Genomic DNA, 21,527 nt, shown 5'->3' with positions numbered 1-21,527 from the left:
TACTTGCGAATAATCAAGGGCGGATCCAGAACACAATTTTGGGGGGGGCCAAAAAAAAATTTGGATTCTAGATGCTTTGTGGTGCGATCTGAGGCAATTTCTGAACACTTTAACCAATTTTTTTGAGGAAAAGATGGTGGTGTACTCATTGCCTGCCTTTATTGCGATGTCACATTAAAAAAAAAAAAAAATTGGTTTCGTTTTTGGGGGGGGCCATGGCCCCCTTTGGCCCCCCCCCCCCCGGATCCGCCCTTGCGAATAATTGTCATATTTTTCAACGCTCCTTACTTCCCGACTCCAGCAATCTAATGCTGCGCACACCTTGACTATACCCCTCGTCGATTTTGATCAATTTAGATCTCTGTTTCTTTTATTCTTTCAAAAATGACAAGGAAACCGAAGAAAACCCAACTTCATTTTTTAATCCTCCGTTCGAAAGTGTACACAACTCGAATGCGAAATTGTGTTCTTTACCCTTTTAAAAAAACGCGCGCGCGGACGCACGTTCGTACGCGATGTCCTATCCAGTCTGTGTATATGGAGATCAATGGTTCACACATAGGAGTTTACGGTTGGGATATAAATATTGACTGCTTTGAGTGGTGTAATAAAACAAGCCCTCGAGGTGATCGGTGGTGAAAATAGCATGCTCCATGAATCACTGAGGGAGGTAGTTTTACTATACTAAATCAGTCTAAGATTTTTGCTTTATTTTATAGAGAAAACTAATCAATTGAATCTAGTTACAATCAAAATGTACTTCTATTTCAATACGAAAGCAGTAGAAAATTTCCTTAAATTTGTTAAAACCACCGCTTAAAGAATTGTTTGAAATAACTCTGTAGCGCTTGAACTTGAAAACATTGCGTGAAACACGCAATGCGTAAACTCTTGTATGAGTTTGCACACAATACCGGTTGCGGTTGCTATATACTTATAGTAATTTTGTTCGTCTTCAGGTATCACTCTTACTGACCGTGACCTACGCAATATCTCTGAGAGGCTTGGCTCTGAATGGCAGAAGCTGGCTACACATCTCCGTTTAAGCGATGCAGAGGTCGAGCAGATCGAGATGGATAACCCAGGCCAGACGGAGAACCAGATCTTCAACATGCTGGTCAAATGGAAGCACAAACAATCCTTTGCTGATCAGAGGGAATTGTTATTCACAGCTCTGATGGAGATCGGCAGAACGGACATTGTTGAAGATTTGATAGGTATGTATCAGAATGAACCACATCAATCTTTATTGTCATGACACTAGCAGTCTCGGTATGTATGACTGAATGACAAATTAAACAAAAACAATTTTTTTCTGGCCGTTGAAATAGCTAGGTGTGTTTAAAAGTAATATACAACATTTGATTTTGCTGTAAGTTTCTAAAATGGATGGATTGGGGTTAGTATTTTAAATAGCAAATATTGTTACACTGGCCTGCTTTAGGCATGTGTTTATAGATTCTGGGGGAAAAAAAACAAGCAAAAAAATAAAGCGCTTGTAGTTTGATTCCCTGACTCTCCTTTAGACAAGACGGAGCAATTTATAGACGTCGGGGAATAGTCAGGGTCAGGAAACCAGACTAGCTGGCTTGTACCCGTTCACGGCTGTGTAACCGATTGCAAACAAAATATCGACTGAGTCGATACATTTGGTAAATTGGGGGCAGTATTTGAAAAAAAAAACTTTTTTGGATGACCATTGTTGGAAATGGATACAAAAATCCACTTTTCTCGAGAAATGACAGCACACCAGGTGCCATGATTTCACAGGATGCTTGAGACTATTAATCACTTAGAGTCAAGTAAGGTATTTCATAATAATTTGGTAGTTTGGGCTTGTTTATGCTTGTAAATGTTGTATTTTACCTTTAAGGAACCCATAAAAAAAACTGTAAAGCTTTACCTATACGGTATTCCTGACATACAATGCAACAGTTTTGTTAACTCGAACTACAGTCTATTTAAGGTGTAAAACGCTACTTTTTGATATAAAAATGGATGACGGCTGTGAATTGACATATTTTCAGAGATTAAGACTATCATGCAGGCTAGAAATACGGTTATGATTAAAATATCCCTAATTGCATTTATTGCAATCATTCATTTAAACTTTACCAAATTTTTTGAGTTTTTTGTAGTAAAACATTATTCTAAGACAAGATTTCGCGAAAAACGTTTGATAACACTGCGTTTTCTTTGTTAATTTCACATACTTGAATGTATAATCTGTAATAAAAATGTAAAAACCGGGTTTTAAAAAATCAAACTATCCATCAAACTGTGGAATTGGGTATTAGTATTCAAATAAATTATTCATTATAATTGTATGATTTGTTTTAGAAATCACCGGACTCCAGGGGCCGGGTACCTTTGCGTCATTGCAACACCAAATTAGAGGCAACTACAGGAAAAAGGCAACGTCTATTCCTGCACACTCTTCACTGCAGTCACGCAATGTGGGTATTGATGTTTTTCTTATTCCTATGCATCTTAGGAAGAGTATTCCATGCAAAACAAAATCGGAACGGTCTGTGACATTTACAGAAGGAGAAAGAATATTGAATGAAGCACACAAAATTACACTCAATTCCTTGGACGATTTGCTCAATCCAAAAGTAGTTAAGGAAATCAAGATTCTTGTTTTTGGTGGGGCTGGGACGGGTAAATCAACCCTGTTAGCGAAAGTTGCAAACTCCTGCATCACATTTATTTCAAAACACCTTCTTGATCGGTTTGATCTTGTGTTTTGGATAAAGCTGAAGCAAATGCAGCAATGTAGCTGTGTTTTGGATGCCATATTTGACCAAATTCTGGCAGGTAACACCAAACTGACGAAAGACATAGTAAAAGGAATCATTGATGAGCATGAGTCACGCGTTGCTTTGCTGTTGGATGGACTAGATGAACTTCCGTCGCATGTTTTACACTCTGAAAAGGGCGTGTACAGGGTTAAGGATATCTTACACGACAAAGTCCTTTCAAAAAGTTTTGTGCTGATTACAACCCGACCACACATGGTGGGTTATGTACTCGAGGGTCACCCAAAGTTTGCTCAGATTCAGATATCTGGCTTCAAACCACATGATAGAGATCAGCACATCAGATTAAACCTTTCTGCTGATGCTGACATGGGAAAGAAGTTGATTTCATATCTGAAAGTTAATGCAAATCTTCGGGGAATGGCTGAAGTTCCAATTATTTCCCAGATGCTATGCCTTGTTTGGAAGAATAAAAAGTCAGTGCCTGAAAGAACTGTCCAGCTGTACGAAGATTTTGCGGTGTCTCTTTTCAAGCACCACAATGAAGGTATGAGTGATGAACAGGTAATGTCCAACATGACGTCCATCATTGATGGCTTGGGGCGTGTTGCATTGCAAGGGTTACTAGACTCTAGAGGGGAAAGACTCATGTTCAATGAAACTGAATTTCAGAATTGTCAGTCTTGCTTAGATGAGGGTTGTCGTGTGGGTTTCGTTCAACGTGAAACGTTCACGAGTGGTCTGGATGTAAAAGTGTTGGTCTCTTTCCGCCCCAAGTCTCTCCAAGAATGCTTTGCAGCATGTCACCTGGTGAAACTGCTAGAAGATGACGAAAACAATTTCTGTCATCAGTTGGAGCAGATCGGAAAACGCAATGTTCTTGCGATGGAATGCCTACTTCGATTTTGTTGTGGTAGATCAAAGCAGGCTGCTGGCCTCATTCTGGATCACATACGAGAGATGCAAGGTGACGAGAGCAAACTGCAGAGATTAGCTCGATTGATGTTATTTGAGTCTGATTCAGAAGACTTGGTTACCAAACTGATCAGACCAACTATTGTAGAGTGCAAGAGTAACGAAGACCTGAAATCACTGGAATACTACTTACAGCATGTCACTCCGTCACTGACAGGTACAGTGTTTTACATGAATGTAAGAAAGCAAGACCTTACCTTTCTCGGGGAAATTCTTGCGAGTGACAGCATGAAGTCAGCAAAATATATACAGGTTTTCTACTGTTTGTCTGAGGAGAAGGAATTTAGTCTCACAGAGAAAACACGTGCAGAGGTGGACAAAACAAGGATTACAGTTTTCATTGAACCAAATTCGTGTTTTGACGTGGAGGGTGTATCGCGCAGCTGTTTTCGCATGCATAGACAAATACTAATGCTTGGTTTGGCTGTGAACCATCGATCACCGAGTGAGGTTGTCTATCTACTGGAGAAACTGAAAGGATGCAGGTTGGGTGTGTTCACACTGTATGACATCGACATGCATGCATGGGTGAGGGATATTGGCCACATTTCATCATCCCTTGCCCTCTTGCAGCTCGTTGCATGCAGGTTGGTCGATGATGACGTGAAGGACCTGATCAGCATCTTTCCTGCTGGGCATGGTTTACAAGGGCTGTACCTGGATGACAATGCATTCAGTTTGGATGCAGTGAGGGCTCTCACCCATCATCTCTCGTGTCTCCCTAAGTTCCGTTCGCTGTCACTGTGTAACATCGGCCTCGATGATCATGAGCTCCTCAGAAAAGTTGTCAGTGAAAATCTCCCTGGCCTTAAGAAAAGAGAAGAGGGACATTTCCGAAAGCCTAATGAATAATCTCATTCCAAGCCATGACACTCTCACCCTGTCCCTATGAATTAAAGTGAAACAAGTACCACGTACACCAATGGTAATTTTACGTAAGGTCAGTGATCTGCCCCCCCCCCTTAAAAAAAACACACACAACTGCATAGGCCTACATAAATAATTAAAACTTAACTTCACAGAACAATAAGGCGCTCGATAAAATTTATCGAGCGCCTTATCACATTTAATGTGATAATGATTGAAAAAGTCAACAAAAAAGTTTCAATACAAATAGATTCATTCGGATTATTAAATATCCACACAAATATGGAAAACATAGCTATGCATTCTACTACCCCCACCCCTTATAACATCAATATGATTGTAAGCAAAACAACAATTTCAATAGAAAATGGTTCATTGAAATGGTTCGTTGCACTTGGCATAGTTATACATTATGTGCGTCAGTTGAAAGTGATATTATTTTTAATCCTATATCAGTATCTTGGGTGACCTCTGAGTACTTTTTCTATCCAATATCACCTCTTTCAGCACATCAATATACCTGATTAAAACACTAGAATCTAATCGCCAATTAAACATGAGAAATCAACTTCCCATTTGTTTGGAAAATAATTTGTATCACATCGCGATCGTAGGACTAATTGTGTGAGATGCATCCAACTTTTGTAACAAAGACCTCCTGCTACTGACATGATTATTATCCGATCAATATTATAGTATTCAAACAAACTCACAAATGGCTACACGACACCCTTGACCCTTCCACAGACCCGTGCAATGCAAAAACTTGGCATGCAGAGTAACCCAAACCTGGTGCACTTAAAGTTAAAATCCACATTTTATTTGTGTTGTGTTTATAATTATCAACAGAAGCACTTCGTAAAAGGTATTTAACACTGCAAAAGAGACGCATATTTGCAACAAAATCATTTGCCACAGCTTTGTACAAAATTGAAAAATTCTCGCAACTTTACGTCCTTCAAATACACGTTTCTTTTTGACGTTTGTGCTTCATTCTTATACATTATTTGTATAAATTATTATGCATAAAATGCCAAAAGTAGTGATTTCCGCTTGCTAACTTCTTTTGTACAGATCTTTAACCTTGACTGTTTTTGTAATACCCTTCCCCCAATTGCTTAATGCAGTAGCATGTTCTATATTTATAATAACCAATCCAGTGTACATCAATTAATTAGTTTACATTGATGTAACAAATTTTATTGACAATTATTGTACATGTATCAGGCCTACTTTTGCATTAAAAAAATAGGCATTTTTGTCGGACAGTGACTTCTGCTGATTCGAGACCAAACATTTCCGTTGTTGTTTACGCGAACATGTTTCTGTGCCTCTGATTATATTGAAATACATGTAGGTAGAAGTCTTACAACTTTGATAATCATAAATCTTTAAAGTAATGATTGACACTAAAATAAATTGTAAAGAACAAGGTTTTATTAGTGCCAAAAATGAAGTTTTTGCTTCTAACAGTTTTTATATTTTGCAGTTCCTCAGGTGATAACAGTCGTTCGTGCCCAAATGCAACCATTCAATCTGGTAACAGTAGTTATGCAGGAGAAAAAAAAGTACACTTTGAATCAATGTTTTGATTCACATTGGAAATGAAAACTTAGAATTCATAATGGTTAACTGATGTTGCTGGCATGACACATGAAAGTAGATTTTGATTAAAAAAAATGTACATCTAATGTAACTACAAAGTCGAATCTATTCCATCTTCAAGTAACCTTTTTACTAAGTTTGATTAGTAATTACAATTTACTCATTTAAAGGATATAGGATCATATCCATCTATCCCAAAAGTAACCGATCAAATTATACTTAAAAGTCTTGCTAGGATGAAAGATCTTACTAGTATTAAACACCCTTGAAATCATTCAATCTTGCCTGCTGCCATTTAGAATAACTCCAGAAATGTGATTTCCAACCATCAGTCAATTGACTGATTTTTGAAAATAAGTTTCTTGGACGAAATTTCGTTACGTGATTGAAACATTATTTTGGTTTTCACTGGGATTTTTTTTTTTGGTTTTTTATTTTAAAGTGTAATATCCACTGAGCTTGATCGTCAACAAGTTAGGTTTTGAATATTCTTCTTTTAAATTTGAATGGTGATATCATTTGCAATGAACAAAATGCACGAAATGCAAATGTTCCTATATGCCATTAAGCCCTGGTTTACAGACTACATAATTGTGATTTTCATTGTGATCATTAATGTGTAACTCTGTACGACAAGGTAAACACTAGCCACCCGGGCATGAACTCCAAGTCAAGATAATCTGCTGACTTTTGGATAGTTTGGTTTCTGTTTCGCGTTTGCTGATATTGATCGAAATGAAAAAAACATCACTCTTATATCTAAAAAATTGCCATAGTTCGTGACACTTCTTCAACCAGTGACTGTACTCTTGTTACAAAAAGCACCGAGTATTGAAATGGCCTCTGTAACTGTGTTTCTGTTTTTCTTATTTTGTTATTAACAACTAGACACTTGAAGTTTACCTGGATCTTTTCATGCACCGAAAATGTATTATTGTCATATAAATAAACCTCAAAGGAGAACTGTCTAATAACTTGAAAGTTGAACAAAGAAATTGACTGGAGCTGGTTTGACCCTATGACCTTCAGATTCCTGTTCCGGTACGGTAATCCGGAACGGTAATCCTACTTCGTCGATTTCTTTATTTTATTTTATTTTAAATTCATATATTCTGGTAAAATATAAATATTGTATTCCCATCGTTTGGCGGAAGTACGTTGGTGTGGCTTTGATATGGTTTATGTAAGTAGAGCTATTTTTTCCGGTATTTTTATTTGATTAAAATAATTGATATTGATGCAGAAACATTTCTGATCAATTCTCCTTTTTCAGATTTTGGGGCAAATACAGGGTGAGTAAAAAAAAAAGCGGAATCCAAACCCCCAAAAAATATATTTCAGATTTTAAAAAAATATGTAGCACCAACAATAATAATGACTGGAAAGCCAATTTCATAAGCTACTTTTAGATGAAAAATACTGAAATGCCTCAATCCGTTCAAGTAAATTCACCATTTAAACGCAATGACCCTAAAACCTGTCTCGTCCACAAAAAAAACCAATTTGTTGTGTGGTTTGAAATTTGACCACTTTCAGTAATATTTTCATGTAAAAGTAGCTTATGAAATTGTCTTTCCAGTCGTAATTGTTTTTTGATGCTGCATATTTTGTTAAATATGAAATACAATTTTGGGTTTTTTTTTTACTCACCCTATAAAAGTTTAATATGTCAGGGATTGTTATTTGACATTGTGTACTTTCTATGATTATTATCGTGTAATAAATCATTGCATGCAATGACTTGAGTCAATCAAGGAGAAATCTTTGAGGTTAGATGATTGTTGTGTTATGCTTCCATTCCTCCCTCAGTGATGGACCAATCTCCCGCCTCTGAATTCTACAGCTGGGTCACCACTTGGGTTTTTAATCAGGCATGCAGGTTTCATAATATGAGGATATGAAAAGAAATTCCCACAAATGTATCGACCCAGTCACAAATTTGCTTCATGCAATTAAAATGATTGGACAGCTAAATCACTGAAGGATCACAAAAAAATTCTTGGGGGGTCGGATTCAGAAAGCTGGGAAACCCACAGGCCGGTTGTTGCCAATTCCTAATGCGGAGGGGCGGGCTAGATCGTATTTTCCGGTAGGGGCGCCGTTTTTCTTTCCTTTTCTTTCTTTGTATTATAATGTGGGAACGGGAATGAATAGGCTACAATTTCGCACTAAAAACATTCGTCTTCACTTGTTCCCTGGTGCACTTATCTGAAAGGGTATTTTTGGTGGCCCCCACTGCGGTCTGCAATTAGAGGTTTTATTAATTCAAGACAACTTCAAATTCCAATGATATGTTGTGACGATTTTGGCACCAATGAATTTAAAAAATGACCTTACTGACCCCCAATTCATTTACACGAATAACGACAATTTAAATGTTGTCCAGGCCCTACTATTGAAGACAAATATAATCTAGTTGACGAATAAGTACATTTTGTTGAACCCCTTCCTTCCCTTCCATTTTGTCTTTAATAATCTGTCCAGATTGTTTATCGGGTTGAGGTGAGGTTGTCAGAGGACAATTATTTGGCCGAACTAATCGAAAGGCCGCCCTCTACGGCTGAATTTATTAAATCAATACCACATATGCCTTGTGGCAGTTGTGTGTACGTATCAGCGAGTGGGGCATGGGTGCCTGGGGATGACCAAAATCATAAAATTATCTGGCCGTCAAAAGTTGAAAAGCCGGGGGCTGGGGCAGGGGGGGGGCTTCGCTCGTACAACCCCGGCCTGCGAACAGGGCGCTGGGACACGCTGATGGGCTTCACAGAAACCTGTGAAGGAAGTGGGGGTGGCATTCTGGGTAATTTATCATGACTTATGTATAAAGACATCTGGCTGCAGCTGTTTAAGAACCCAGTTAGCCAATGCGCGCAAATGCTATCCGAAAACTTTCGCATAAAAATGTACACATTCAATACTGGATGTGATTTCTTTTTCATTGCGGACCATGTGGACACATTTTTTGAATTCCTTCATGAATTCCAAACAGAGCCTAAGCAAGTGACGGAAATTTACATAACAGATAAGTTTTACAGTTTTTCCTACATTATTACGCTTTTCAACGAAAAATTTGCATTTATGAATGAGAATAAAGAGTGCGGACTCAGTCTTAACGGCCGTTTCGAACCTTGCAGGGTCGTGGCCGTGATGTCTTGCAGGTCACAGGTTGCGCAAAATTTATCCAATCAGAGCGTAAACTCATCAGTCTATTTAAGCGTACTGTTTGCAGGGCGGGTACGAGCGAAGGGGGGGGCTTAGATTCTATACTCACAGGGGGCGCTGTTCATTTTACAAATGTACAATTTATAGAGTTAGGAAACACCTCAAAATTTGCAATTTTTTTCAGTGCTGTGAGACAGTTAGCAAATAGCCTGGAATCGGCATTTATCTATTTCACACTACACAAATCTGTGGGATGATCCAATGACACATCCCTCAAGTCAAAAAGTATTTGTGTGTAAGAGGGGGATTATCTCCCCCCCCCCCCCGGATTTACGCCCTTGCCCTTATTGCTAACGGAATAGCATGATCAATGCTACCACAAATTTTGTGCTAACCGCGCTAGCAGAACAATTCTGTGCTAACCCGTGAGCGCAGAATCCTTAGTTACGGGATATACGCATGCGCAGAAGCAAAAATTCCTTGATAACGCGTGAGCACGGAATTGTCTGCTATAATAAGCAGGGATTTTTCGGTAACGGTAGGCAGAGCCAAGAAGGTCTTGTTATGATCGCAAAAATGTTACACTATTAAAATGACTAGAAAGGTTAATATGCTTAGTTTCCAAGATGTAACAGTTGGTCAAACGTGACATTAGACCGGCAACTTCCATTACAATTCTGACATCAAAAGTTAGACTTTTAAAACTTGAATATAGTCTAAACACAAGCAAAAAGTTCAATGGTTCTATCTTGCGACAAGGTCCTATTAGCATCGCCGACTGGTAAATAACCATTTCAAACCGCATGCTGACGTCACACCTCACACTTGTTGATGTAGCAGTCACGCTTCTTTTTCCCTCTCACATACTGTCTCCTGTTTGCTTTGAGTTTCGTCAGTGCTAATGGGCGCGGCGTCGATTTGGACTGCAGTTTCAATGAGGGAAAAAAATACGCCTATTTGTTAGTTTAAAAGCATTAATTGGCACTTTTATTGACAACAGGGAAAATGTAAACAATTCTAATCATATGTAGTCGACGCATTAACTTTGTTTACAAAGTATATACGCTACATACCCATGCCGTTTTTAAAATTTGGATTTGTTTTGTAACCAAAACCTGGAATTTTATCAGCATACGTAAACGCGATTGATAAGGATGACAAACCCACCAGAAAATGTTGGCTGCCTGGCAACGGTATTTGAGGTATTTGAAGTTCTGGCCATCATAAAGTTTCGGATACACATTTTTTTCAAAGGGAACATGTAACAGGATATTTATGACTTCATTACATGACTTTCCACCTCCTTTGTAGCATTAAAAAAGGAGAAATTTAAACATTTTAGTTTTTATGCCATTGAAAATTTCCATATTCATGGAAGAACAGTAGTGTCTCCATAGCTTTGTGTACTATATATAACAAACTTTTCTTCATTTCTTGGAGTAAGTTCCACTTTTTACACGTTTATCATGTTAAACAACTTTGTGTTGTGTGGGTAAGGACATATTTTTGTACTGTTCATATGCAGTTTTGACAAGGAGTTCCTTGTGTGACAAAAGCAATATAGCGCACTGTATTGATGAAGGATTTGCTAATAACTAAAAAATTCCAACTTTCTGGTCTCTTCCAATTAAAACAAGTATTAAGATCTTGTTTGTATTGTTGCAACACAGTAATGTGTTGGTGAGCTGAAATTTCCACAGCATGTTTCCTTTAACCTCACCTTGTGACAGCATCTCATCCAGTTGCTGCGACAGACTAAGGAAGGTGGGTCGATCCTGGGGGTTTTCTTGCCAGCAACTTCGCATCATGGCGTACCTATACAAGAGAAAATTGACAGATCGGGGTTGCAACGATATGTCTGCTTCAAAAGATTCTGATTTAGGCCTGGGAACTTCTTCTATTTCTGTCGAAACTCTTTGGAATATAATGAATCTTAATTATTTACTTTGTACAGAACCATGAAAGTTGCAGCCGTGACAAGGATGGTAATATAAAAGTAACGTACGTCTAGTTGTCCCACGCCACTCCAGCTTAATTTTCCCCGACATGTGACTACTGAAAATACTCCCCAGCTAAAGCTGGTGCCCATATATACTTCAGGATGGACGAATACAAGACTTGTTAAGAAACTTGCTCATAGACACAGCATAATAAATATATATGGCAGCTGCAGGATGCGAATTTCTAAATGTCCGATCACGAGACAAAAACCCTAACCACTGGGCCACGTTTTCCATGTACCGTTAGGATGCTAGATGTTATCCAAGGTGACATTTCTACAAATAGCCAATTGGCGGCTCAGTTCAAGGAAATCCCTATATTAAATTTATCTGTAAGAGAAAACTTTTGACGTATAATTATAAACAATCATTGCCAAATGTTAAGCCCAATTTATGGACACCTCATTCGTTTTCCCCTTTTTCGTTTTTGGGTCTAAATACCATAATGCTGTCAATGTTTACATGGTTTTTTTATAAATAGTCTTGTAAGGGTAACTGTGCCAGTACCAGTAAGCAACTTTGTGGGTGAATTTGAAGCTCATTAATACCGATGTTTGGCAAGACTATACTTAATGATTTATGGGGAATAGGTGAATGAGCGCAACTTTAGGGTATAATGGTATCCATTTGGATCTTTCATAATCCTCATAATTATCCAATCACTGGTATACTTTAGAAAATGTTATTGAAGTACTGATATGTAAGTAGAATCCCCAAAATAGACTTTTCAAAAAATAAACAATAGAAATATACCAAACAATCTATGGGAATAAATATATTACACGGCAGCTATTACGATTTATGAAAATTAGACACCCTTCGCAGAACAATTTCAGGTGTCAACTCTCTAAATATCTTAGGGCTATAAGAATCTTTCTCCGAGGTTTGGTGCTTTGAACCAGTCGGTCACTCCGACCATAAGCCACCTGTCTAAAAGGTTTTCTGTGTACTTACAATTCTTCGTTGCAGTGATGAGGCCGAAGCAAACGATAACCATTCTCAAGCAGATCACCCAGCGACATACCACTCATTTCCGTGAAAGGTCGACAACCTAAGGTTAAGACAACAACTGGGACTGAGAACCAAACGGCAAACACATGCAAAACAAATCCAACCAACCGTTATTCCCGACTGTTAGCAGGCGATATACATCCTAAAATGTTCTTAAGACAATAAGTGAGACCTGACTTAATCTCAATCAAAGCTCAAATTCCATTGGAGTAGGTGAAGCGAAGTGATTGCTACACGACGTCTTAGACTTTCTTGGTTCGTGACAAACATAAAGCAAAAGATGGTCAATTTACTGTTCTGATAAGCTAATTGTAGAGAAAATATATACAAAACACACTTTGCTGTTTCAACTCCTGGGGATACAACTTCTTGTGAAGAAAGTGCAGGTGTCGCAAAGCATGCTAGTGTTGACGCAGTCATAAAAATCCGATATGAGAAGTCACTAGCACCCACGAATAGGGCGTGGAGACGAGAGAAACAATAGTCATTTCACAGAGCCCCCTCAATGATGGCCAAGGTCTCTGGTCTTTCATCTTAAAACCGTAGATCAATATTTATTTATTTCTGAACGTCTCCCAAACAACCTAGGGGGTAAAGCATTTTGACGGGAAATTATGTTTATTCATAAAAAGAGGACCAATGCCGTCAGACCACAGTTATACTTAATCAAGTAATTGCATTAAAACATTTAACAGAACAGAGTCATCAAGCTGCCACCTTTGCCCATTTGTCATCAAATTTTTGTCACCTGCAAGTTTTTCGTTGGTGTAATTTTAATTTAAGGGACACGAAGAGTCCGAAAACCAAAGTGATTCCATCTAAACTACTGAATTAATCAGGATATTGCTTCACCCGCCTATAGGTTCTCTGCGAGGCATTTTCAAAAAAGGAAATACTGATCTGCGATAAAAAAAAAAAAACCTGCAGTCAGTGAGGTCGCTCTATCCGTTTACCAAGCGTCAGGATCTCCCACATCACGATTCCGAAAGACCATACGTCACTCTCCGTTGAAAACCTGCCAAACTGGAAAGACTCCAGTGCCATCCAACGAAAGGGAGGATGTAACTACGATAAAAGATTAAATAAGTCAACTGGCGCCTAAGTTCAAATTTTTTTTCTAAGTTTAGATTTTTTTCTCAAAAAGTAATCAGGTTAAGTCAAAAAGGTACACATGGCAATTAAATTAAGAAAACATTGTTTTATAAGGCAGACGGTGACATCACTCTAACTATTTTAACATGGAGATCGGTGTGAACCACTGACGCATATGCATTTTAAATGCTGACGATGTAGTTCTGAAAATTGCCTGATGGTGTAAGAAAGATGTAATATTTTTAATATACCACGAGGCGACCACAGTCATCTTCGTCCACGTAGGGTTTAGTGGCACATAGGGCCCATCTAAAATCAGCCAACTTGCAAACCATGTTTTCAGCCACCAACACTTTACGAGCAGTCAGGTCACGCAGCACGCACTGGCAGTAAACAAAGAAACAGCAAATACACAAATGTTATCACATTGCAAGTTATAATTCAAATTCTGGACTCAATTTCATGTCGTCTTTGACGAAATTTCGGATATTATCAACCGCCTTCTTCACCAGAAGAAGGAGGTTGTTATCGCTGAAAAACGTAAAAGTGAGTCCAAAATTTGAAATATAACTTGCAATTTGGTTACTTCGACGGGATGAATAATTGCATCAATCTATAACAGTGTTTGCTCTACAAAGTACATTGTAACACAAGTATGCATTGTTACTATGTATACATTGTAATACAACCCTAGGACATGCAAGAGTCTTTTCATTTAGTGCAGTGAAGACCTGGAATCTTTTGTATGTGAAAGCCTGACCAACTTGCAAGTTAATGTAAGCATCAGACGCAGGCTGATGTTAGTAGCTCTACTTTACCTAGAGTCTCGTATGTTTGTCCATTTTCTCTCAAAAATTTCCAGAGTGCAACTAGAGATAAGACGATCTATACCGTGATTTTCAATCACTATAATTTATGATTTAGATTTAGATTTAAGCAAAAATGAACTTAGTTTCTCACCTCTTGTGAGGACAGGAAGGTCATGCCCTTCGCAATATCCCTGGCAAACTGGAGTAATGTGATGGATAGTGATTGGATAGAGCTGGGATCAGCATCGCGCTTGGAGTAGGCTTTGCCAAGGTCCGTGTCCTGAAACCCGCGCAGAACTCCCAAAAGATCCCCCTTGGCACAGCACTCAACGATGATCCAAACGGGATCTGAGAACAGACAGTGACAACGTATACTGTGAAGCCATGCACGGACATAAACAGCCACGGCATCAATAGCAACAGCAGCAGCATAGCACCAGCAGAAGCTACAGCAACAAAACAACAGCAGCACTCAAAATGGAGGTATTAGTAAAGCAACAATCGATAGTTAGCTGATGAGACTGAAATAGCTAGTACAGTACAATAGAAGCTGCAACAGCTGCATCAGCAAGTAGCAGCGACATCATCCGAAGTAGTATCAATAGTAACGAAAGCTGCATATATGCACACACCAAGGGCGGATCCAGGGGGGGGCCAAAGGGGGCCCAAAAAAAACGAAACCAATTTTTTATATTTTTTTATGTGACATCGCAAAAAAGGCAGGCAATGAGTACACCACCATCTTTTCCTCAAAAAACATTGGTTAAAGTGGTCAGAAAATTGCCTCAGATCGCACCACAGAGCATCTAGAATCCAGGGGCCCTTAAGCGGGCCCCGAACCCCACGCCGTAATTTTTTGACCCACTTTTTTGGAGGACCAAAAAAAAATTTGGCCCCCCACAAAATTGTGTTCTGGATCCGCCCTTGGCACACACAAACAAGAGCTATACGGCAACGGCAGCGCCAGTTTTAGAAGAATACGTGTCTCACTCTTACATTTTGTTTTACTTAAAGAAAAATTTTGGAAGTTTTTAGTTCTTTACGCGCACATCTACCTGTCTCTGCGCAATAGCCCAGTAGTTTTATTACGTTCGGATGTCCATTCGAGCAAACTGTTTTCATCATCTCCAACTCGGCAAGAATTTGCTCCCTGGCCTTTTTGTCTGCAGATTCTCGTAGTTCAAACAAGATCGAAAGAGAATTTAAAAAAAAATTATTGGGACTCATTTGAAAAGGGTTCAAACATTCCATTCGATTAATTTAAGATGGTTAATAGGTTCGTATCATGTACGTCTGTCGTGGTTACGTGGAGGAAAAGAAACTTTATTTGGCCGTTCAGATGGTACTTGACTTGTTGCCTTTTGTATCATAAAAGTACATGCACGAAACAAGCAGCGCCGCACAGATGCACTTTTTGAGGCGTATGGTACCGTTACTACATCACATACATGAATATGCAGGCCTAGTAAAACTGGTCCCTGTACAATACCAGTCACAACTCACAAGTGACAGTCAGTCAGTCAGTCAGTCGGTCAATCAATGACATATAGATGCACAGAAGAAATCTATATTGAAAAAAATGTCAAATTTAATTCAATGAAATATCAGATAAGTTTCGTAATTAGTTGTCAATGCAACACACCATTGTGAGTCTTGATGGCAACCTCTATTTGTTTCCCATCTTCCTCGATCCCATGTACCTTTCCTAGCCACACCGTCCCGAACTGACCGCTTCCTAGCCGGCTCTCGAGCACTATGAGATCTCGCGAGAACACAAGGCCCGCACCTGCAGAAATGACCCATTTCTTTTAGTGAATCAGGGACTGTAATGACGCAATCTTGGGGTTTATAAGCAGCAGTTGTGAATCAAACTATATTAAACAAAGTTTACTTGTTATTATAAATTACAGTTTTATATTTTATTCTCGGATTGTTTTTCCGATAGTTTATCATCTCTAAGAAGCTGGCTTACTTTGTGTTGATGTATCCTGATTGTTCGTGCTGATCGGGTCAGACTCAACTGGGTGTTCTTCTGGTAACTGGTGAACTCTGTCAAATAAATGACAAACAAATACAATATTACAGGGGAAGGTCATCGAGAGGTCGTCTGGGGAGGGTCATCGAGAGGTCGTCTGGGGAGGGTCGTCGAGAGTCGCCTTCGACTCTTCCAACCATCGTGACGTGTATCGACATCAAGAAAAAATACATTATCCATTGGCCAAGCTGCACACGAACGTCACAGTGAGAAAGTAAGCCATTTAATGGCATACAAGTTTCGGTTGGGCGAGGTTTTGTTCGTTTGGTTTGTTTGTTTGATGGTTTGTTGGGGTGTTGGGGTGTTTGTTTGTTTGTTTGTTGTTTTTATGGTTTCTTTTGTCTGTAGAGTCTCTCGATAAACGTTTTATGCGGTTTAAATTCTCCGTTGGAGCGAAGACAAGTATTTTTGTGATATTGCAGACACTATAATTATGAGGGTGATACATGTATTTGGTTTACACAAACCAACCAACAGTTTACACAAACCAACAAACGCCTATTTTGTCCGCCGGACCTGTCTACAAAATGGCTAATGAAGTGGTAGCCATATCCCATGACGCCCCAACATTCATGCAATCAGGTTTCCCAATGAAATCTTAAAATGAAATCCCATGACTTTTTCGTGACTTTTCAATTACAAATTTAGCTTTCCATGACCAGTTCCTAAGCTGTTTTGTCCTTCATGCCTAAATGATATTTACAATAAACCGCAATGCAAACTGGAAGACTGTCATAGCCAAATATGACAAATCATATCACATTTTGGTTGTGCGGTTACATGACTTTCCCATGACTTTGTTCTTGGAATATCGCCTTCCATGGCATTTCCATGACCTTTCATGACAGCTTTAAATGTCAGGGTTTTCCAGGATTTTCCAATATTAGGGATCTACTTTGTGAATCCTGTGCAATGATGTAAGAGGTACTGTGACGTCATTGGAAATGTATGTATGTAAGTAACCAAATGATGGATAAAAATCAGTAGGCCTATCTACATGTATGTAAATTTTAAAAGCTGTTTGAAAATCAAAATGTGAACGACATAGAATTTGATACAAACCTGATATTCTGCTTGTTACGCCTGACTACCTCACGTCGCCTTTTGACAAGATCAATTAAAATCCCTGCAGCCACAGCTCCTACGAGTACGGCAACGGCTACGACTATGCCAGCTATAACGCGAGCGTCTAGCCTATTTGGATCTTTAAAGAAACGAAAAGACTAGTGTTACGGCAGCCACGATGCCTTTTATGTGAAAAAGATGCGGCATGGTAACCTAACACTGCGGTTTTGGATTCGGTTTGGAATTCAGCTACAGATAGAAACAGTTTGGAAGCTTTAGGTCTGTAGTTACAGGTAAGTTTAATTTATTGATAAGATTTTTTTTTTAACGATAGGAAAAACAGTTAAGTAAAAACAAATGCAAATGTAAAACATTTTAAAGGGAACAACTCACTTCAAAAAGAGAAGAGGTAGCCTTCAACAAGTTCAAACCTTAGGAATTTTGGCAACAGATCGAAAACCTGACCTCATTACACACATGTATACAAGAGGACAGGTGCATCTAAGATCTTATTGGTTGCTATCAGTGACGATTCTACGGGGGGGGGGGGCTAGGGGGCTTTAGGCCACCAAAAATTTTGTCTAGCCCCCCCCCCCCCCCCAAAAAAAATTCCATAAAAAAAATGCACTAGCAAAATGTAAAATTTTGACCTACATGGGAACGGTTTCCCCCTAACTGAGAAGGGTGCATTTCGTACACTTTTAGTTAAAATAGTGTGCCTGATTGTAGGATTTTATCAGCGCTCCCCATTGAAAATATGGCACGAGCCCCTCCCCCCCCCCCCATGACAATCGACGTGCTGGCCACTATCAATGAGACTTAAAATCAGTTTCAGACCATCTTGTGCTACATGTTTGTCACAAACCAAAAAAAGTCTAAAACTTTGTCTAGCAATCATGACTTCGCTCCATTCGCTAATTCTTGTTCAGACTACTTTCGCCGTGGCCTCGGCATGCACAATTCGGCAAATACCTCAAGTGTGCTGTGCGTTCTCATTTAAGACATATAATTCGTGGGTAGCTAAAGTTCCCAAGACTTCACTGGATTTAAATACGAATGTCCTTTGATTCATTTGGTCAATGATTCATTTTGGTGCTTGACAGCGATCTGGATCGGCTGGACTATAGAGTCAAATCCATGTACGCTGGAACCAGACTAATAGTGACTACGCCTACCTGAGCAGACTGAATCGAGAAGTGTCGATGTTCCTGTGCCAATTGTGTTTGTGACATTGCAAGTAACAGTTGTGCAGAAATCGGGATTAAAATTCACGGAGTATCCACTTGTGTTAAAGGTCTCTAGAATAATTGTGCCATTCAGAATGATCTCATATGACGTTGCCTGTGGATTGGCGTGAGATGAGCACTGGATTCCATCGTTACTGTAGACCACTGTCACTATCGGCGCATCTGTAAGGTACAAAAAAGGACCAAATTGCAATTCAAACACAAGTCAGTCACAGGTTACATCACAGAGGGAGAACAGTGACCAAAATGTCTTCGTCACGATCCTTTAATTAGCTTTTCCATTAGGAAGATACATACATTTATTTCGATGCTGCATAAAGGACGATACATAATGTTTATATTCAAATTGGCAATACATGTACATATATATATATATTTACAATAGTGAACATTAACTAAATGGCAGCATCTAGGTCCGGGGTGAAGCATAAGCTTTTGTTCCCCAGCCTATGGACAGACAGACAAGTGACAGACATACATGGAAAGACGGAGCACAACACCGGTGTAAGACAGTAATCTTATTAAAGATAAGATAAACGCGTATAATAACATGTCACCATGCAACGATCACACCCAAAGCCATGATAGCAAAACCTAGCAGCATTAAAGCAATGCTGCAAACCCGGGATATAGTAAAAGGAATTAATTATTACAGAAAGTTTCCACAAAAAGAGAAACTGTTTACCCAAAGTCATTTAAATGCCAGTTATAAGGGCTTTTTAATTTAAAATGATGCACCGGCGTAGCCGGGACGCCTGTTAATAGACAAATTATAACACCAATGCGGTTACAAGTTATAACACCATTGCCGCCGCCGCCCCCCCCCCCCCCCTCCCCCTTATTCCACCTCCCCGAAAAAAAAATCCTTGCTACGAGCGCGCTGAAATAACAGAACAACGATAATACATGTAGCTTACACTGATCGTTTTGCTTAGCAAACTGCACTGCTTGCTGACACGTACCGGACGGCAGACAAATCACCCGGTGCCCATTCTGACTTCTTCCAGCGGCTAACGGAAGTGCGCCCCCTGCCTCCTCTGCTTGGAGATGGAGAAGATTTAGTAAGTTATGTCCGGTTTAGTAAGTTATGTGCTTACCTTCTATATTTTTTATAGGTTCCGACTGTATGACGGCTAAGTACCACCTGACCATGTCGTTCATCATGATCGGCCACCATTGCAATTAGCAAGCGTTTGGTTAGCCAACCACGGCGTTCATTGTAACTTGGACAGTAGACCATAAGACTTATTTATGTACAAGCTGTTTTACCCGATCATAGATCGGGTAGGGCGTAGTGTTGGGGATGAAAATGTGGGGAGTTAAATGTAAATGGGGGTTAGTTGAGAAGACATGCAGTTATAGAAAAGCAATGTCTGTGGTGCGATCTGAGGCAATTTCTGACCACAACAAAAAAAAATTTGAGAAAAAAGATAATCTTTTGAACATCATTTTTGAGTTTGGAGTCATTGAATCTGCTAAAGCAAGGCCAAACAGCCAACAACCACTTGTGGATATTATTATTTATGCACTCTTATAGATAACCGCTAATTCTTTATCAATTGGCATAGTGGTCTCTACCTGTTCCGTGTTTGGGTGTTATAATCGTGACGACTGGATGTTGGCTTCCCCTATTTCTCACATTTGTTTTGCTATCAATCACAGCTTTGGCGGTTTTCCTACACTACTACCTACTGCGCGCGGCGATATACGATCTTTGCCTACTGCAATGGCGCCACTAACTTTCCGGTTCCATTATGTAGGCCGGGTCAAGATGGTCAGTGAGCGAGACCTAGTTTGTGCGAACTACTTCAAAATGGATCAACTTAAGAACTTGTAGGCCTACAGCAAACTTTAAAACTGTATGGTGAGTGACTGCGGACATCAGAGCAACAGCCGTCTACGTTTTCTTGTAGCAAGTTTATCATAATAATTCAAAGAAAGTCTCTTTTTATTTCAACCTGGGAGTGTCAAGCTATACAATTCAAAACACAGCTAGTGTCATTTCAATGGCCCTTCGAGGAATTGTCATGTCCCATTTCTTTCCTTTCAAAAGGTCATTTGATTTTTTTGCAATAAATACCAACGGAAATATATAGGCCTACTTTGTGTGCCCTTCTATTACTAAATTTTCACAAACACACTGGGTCCTAGACTGCAAAGAAATTCCCTGCCTCTAGGGAAAACTGCATCTTGCATTAACTGCAATAATTTGTGTAATTCAGTGGAAGGAAGAACTGATTTAATCCTCAGTTGAAATTACAAAATGACAGACCTACCTGGTGTCGTTAACAATAGCCACCAAAGGCTGAAAATCTTTAGTTGAATACAAAAACCCATGTCGCCACGTGTAGGTCATTGACGTCAACTTAAAAAGCGATCCGAACCTCGCGCTGATTCAACATCAAACCGCCTTCAGAGGCCAAAAGTACTAGTTTTATTTAGTGTTCCACACAATGACAAAGAAGCTGGTATAACACCTCTGCCTCACTGCACGTAGGCTTGCAATATTGACTGACTTGAACTTTAGCCCTGTATTAACAGCAGGTTTCCTATGGATACCGGATATGTAGCCCGGCACGGATATAACAGTAGCATGCAGTAAAACCGATACCCGGATGCAATGCGCGTCTCGACGATCATGTTTTGAAAGCCATAAACTTTTGGCCAGTTTATACGCACACGATCCGTGTCATGCCTCTACTGTGGTGAGCTCACAATAGGAAAAGTACTGTCTAGATGGGATGTGATAAGGTACAAGTTATCTGAAATTAAGTGATGTTTGAACAACTCTATTATTTGACATAGGCCTGTTTGAATGCACATATCGTCGGTCGCACCACAAACCGGCGTATCTTGATTGTTTGCCAAATTCAGTTTTTGTCATTAACGTTATTATT

The 21,527-nt window shown here is 39.4% G+C and overlaps 1 protein-coding gene across 1 annotated transcript; it reads right to left on the bottom strand.

The window, feature by feature from the left end:
* Positions 1–9,383: 9,383 nt before the first annotated feature.
* Positions 9,384–21,168, bottom strand: LOC119722040 (fibroblast growth factor receptor 1-like). The gene is made up of 13 exons (XM_038192028.1): positions 20,907–21,168; positions 19,548–19,667; positions 18,559–18,792; positions 17,381–17,522; positions 16,256–16,332; positions 15,926–16,069; positions 15,339–15,455; positions 14,435–14,631; positions 13,726–13,857; positions 13,336–13,447; positions 12,326–12,422; positions 11,092–11,186; positions 9,384–10,294 (listed from the first exon to the last, which is right to left on the bottom strand). The coding sequence occupies exons 1-13, from the start codon at positions 20,965–20,967 to the stop codon at positions 10,212–10,214; spliced, it is 1,611 nt and encodes a 536-aa protein (XP_038047956.1). The 5' UTR covers positions 20,968–21,168; the 3' UTR covers positions 9,384–10,211.
* Between the last annotated feature and the right edge of the window lie 359 nt (positions 21,169–21,527).

The sequence above is a fragment of the Patiria miniata genome, unplaced genomic scaffold (genome assembly GCF_015706575.1).
Source record: "Patiria miniata isolate m_02_andy unplaced genomic scaffold, ASM1570657v1 HiC_scaffold_14, whole genome shotgun sequence".
Taxonomy (NCBI): domain Eukaryota; kingdom Metazoa; phylum Echinodermata; class Asteroidea; order Valvatida; family Asterinidae; genus Patiria; species Patiria miniata.
Note: the sequence above shows the minus strand (reverse complement) of the source record. Positions and strands in the feature narration are given on the sequence as shown.